Below are 2577 nucleotides of genomic sequence, written 5' to 3' on the forward strand. Positions count from 1 at the left end.
GGATGGTCTCGATCTCTTGACCTCGTGATCCACCCGCCTCGGCCTCCCACAGTGCTGGGATTACAGGCTTGAGCCACCGTGCCCGGCCAAAATCTGTACTTTTAAAAAACATTCTCCAGGTAAACTTGATGCACAGACCACTTTGGGAACCACTAGTCTTATGTCTCCTATCCCATGGAATATAAATAACTTGGGCAGGGGAAGATTTGGAGTTAAATGCATTTGGAAGTGCTAGAATACATAGATTTCAACACAGGAAACCTCAAGAGCCTGGACTGTGCTGACAGGCACTGTGAATGAGCACAAGAAAGCTGCAGGATGCAGCACCACCCAAATTCATTTCTCTATGGAACTCTTCCTCCACCTCCTCCTTAGAAGTGACTAGTATTATGCAGAAAACATTTGGGCAACACCCATTTTATTTATTCCATAATAAATTTAGGTCAATCCCCTTACATAAGGTGGCAGGCAAATAATGACCAAATGCAACCAAAAAACATCACACCAAAAACCCGCAGCTTCAGAACAAGTTCTGCAAGCTCATGAAAACACAAGGTCCCTCAGAAGCAAGATAGTACACCAGGACAAATAAGAGCCCCAAATCCAAAATCAGATAGGGGAAACCTCTAAAGGTATTTGTTTTTCTGATCAAAGTCAGTCAAAGATGTCAAAAGAAACAGCACCCATATCTTGTCACTCAGATAAAAATGCATTCGACTTTAATGCATGTAAAAAGAGCCAGATGACGTCTATACCAATGACATAAATATAAAAAGAAAAGTCATGGGACATGTTCTCTATGGTCCTGGATGGCGTGGGGGTGGGGGCGGGGAGCGGGGGAGAGGGAGTGAAAAAAGGAAGAGCCCACAGCACAGTCTTTCAGCAAAGAACCTTGGGAGTTACCATTTCTTCCACTACTAGACAGCTCAGGAGCTTTGAGAATCACAAAAATAACTTTTTACCTGAACTGCAATGTAGAGTCCTGGTACATTAAATGATTCAAACATAATTTCTGCAAGATACTCTCTGTTTTCTGGTGTATTGAGTGGAGGTTCTGTCTGTAAGAAAACATTCACTATATTTAGTGTTTACCCAAATTTCATGTAAATACATCAGAACCATAAACAGGTTAACCTGAAAGTATGTTAGCAAGGACATTATACAGTTCCCTAATTTTACAGCTAGAGGATGCCCGAAGTGATTAAAGAAATCTGGCTGTGAGCCTTAAAAGCTTTGAAGCAGCAGAGTAAATATCTCTCTGAAGGCTTCTGTTCTTATTACCCACCCAAAATAAGAACAAGTTACAGAAAAAGAAACTCTATCTTTGATAACATAACACCTAAAAACCCTGAAACTGAATATCCCAGAAGCAAGTTGCCAAGGGTTGTGAAAACACAACCAAGACAAGTGAGGACACCAAAGGCGAACTGGTGACTTCGGGTCTCAGCACAGGAGGGCCAGAGGAGCAGCAAGCCCTGGCTCGGGACAGGCCCAGGGTGAGAAGCCACAGGGTGGCAAAGCAGGCAAGGTCAGGGCAAGCACCCGTCAGTCCAGCAGCAAAGGAAGAGGCCAGGGCAGAGCACAGCTTCCCCCAAGACCTCCCCAGCCTACCCACACGCCATTAGTCCAGGAAGAACTCTGCTCATTCAAAGACAAGTAAGGGGCACAAAGAAGCCAGTCAACAGTCATATAAAAATACTCAAAGAAAAGGGACAGAGAAAACAGGAAAAACAAATGGCAGACAAAAAACACATACCTAGGGCCAGGCGTGGTACCTCATGCCTATAATCCTAGCATTTTAGAAGGCTGAGGAGGGAGGATGACTTGAGCCCGGGAGTTTGAGACTAGCCTCGGCAATATAGAAAGACACCACCTCCATGAAAATATTTAAAAGTCAGCCAAATGCCTGTGATCCCAGCTACTGGAGAGGCTGAGGTGAGACCACTTGAGCCTCAGAGGTGAAGGCTACAGTGAGCCAAGACTGTACCACTACACTCCAACTTGGGTGACACAACAAGACCAGAAAGGGAGGGGAAGATGAGAGGAGAGGAACAGGGGAGGTGGGGAGGACGGGAGAGAATATCTGGGAAAATATTAAAACAAAACAGATAAAAATTCCCAAGAATTTCCAAAGACATTTCCAAGAATCAAAGTATCTTATTTTAAAATAACCATCATCAAACAGGAGGAAATGACAGGATAACAGAAATAGAAAAAGAATAAACCTGATTTTTGTCATTCAACAATATATTATGAACATTTTTCCACATTAACAAAATGGGTCTATACCTCATATTTAAAACTGAAAAAATAGAAGGTCTCTAGACCTTGAGGTAGAACATCTACATTATCCTTTATTATGAATGAACTATGCACCCCTCACCTCTAATTCATATATTAAGCCCTAACTCCCAATGTACTACAAATGGAAATAGGGCCTTTCAAGAGGTAATCATGGTTACCTGAGGTCATAAGGGTGGAGCCCTAATTTGATAGGATTGGAGGATGGTCTTATAAGAAGAGGAAGAAGGCCGGGCGCGGTGGCTCAAGCCTGTAATCCCAGCACTTTGGGAGGCC

The 2577-nt window shown here is 43.3% G+C and overlaps 1 protein-coding gene across 3 annotated transcripts in view; it reads right to left on the bottom strand.

Moving 5' to 3' along the window:
* ACTR3B (actin related protein 3B) overlaps window positions 1-2577 on the bottom strand; it is a 106128-nt gene that overhangs the window by 41609 nt on the left and 61942 nt on the right. For all 3 annotated transcript variants that reach the window (XM_017519813.1, XM_017519804.1, XM_017519819.1), the window contains one exon: window positions 963-1058. In XM_017519813.1, coding sequence (XP_017375302.1) covers window positions 963-1058 — 96 coding nt within the window. The remainder of the gene's footprint in view (window positions 1-962; window positions 1059-2577) is intronic.

This window comes from Cebus imitator, unplaced genomic scaffold, assembly GCF_001604975.1.
Source record: "Cebus imitator isolate Cc_AM_T3 unplaced genomic scaffold, Cebus_imitator-1.0 Scaffold20, whole genome shotgun sequence".
NCBI classification, from domain to species: Eukaryota; Metazoa; Chordata; class Mammalia; order Primates; family Cebidae; genus Cebus; species Cebus imitator.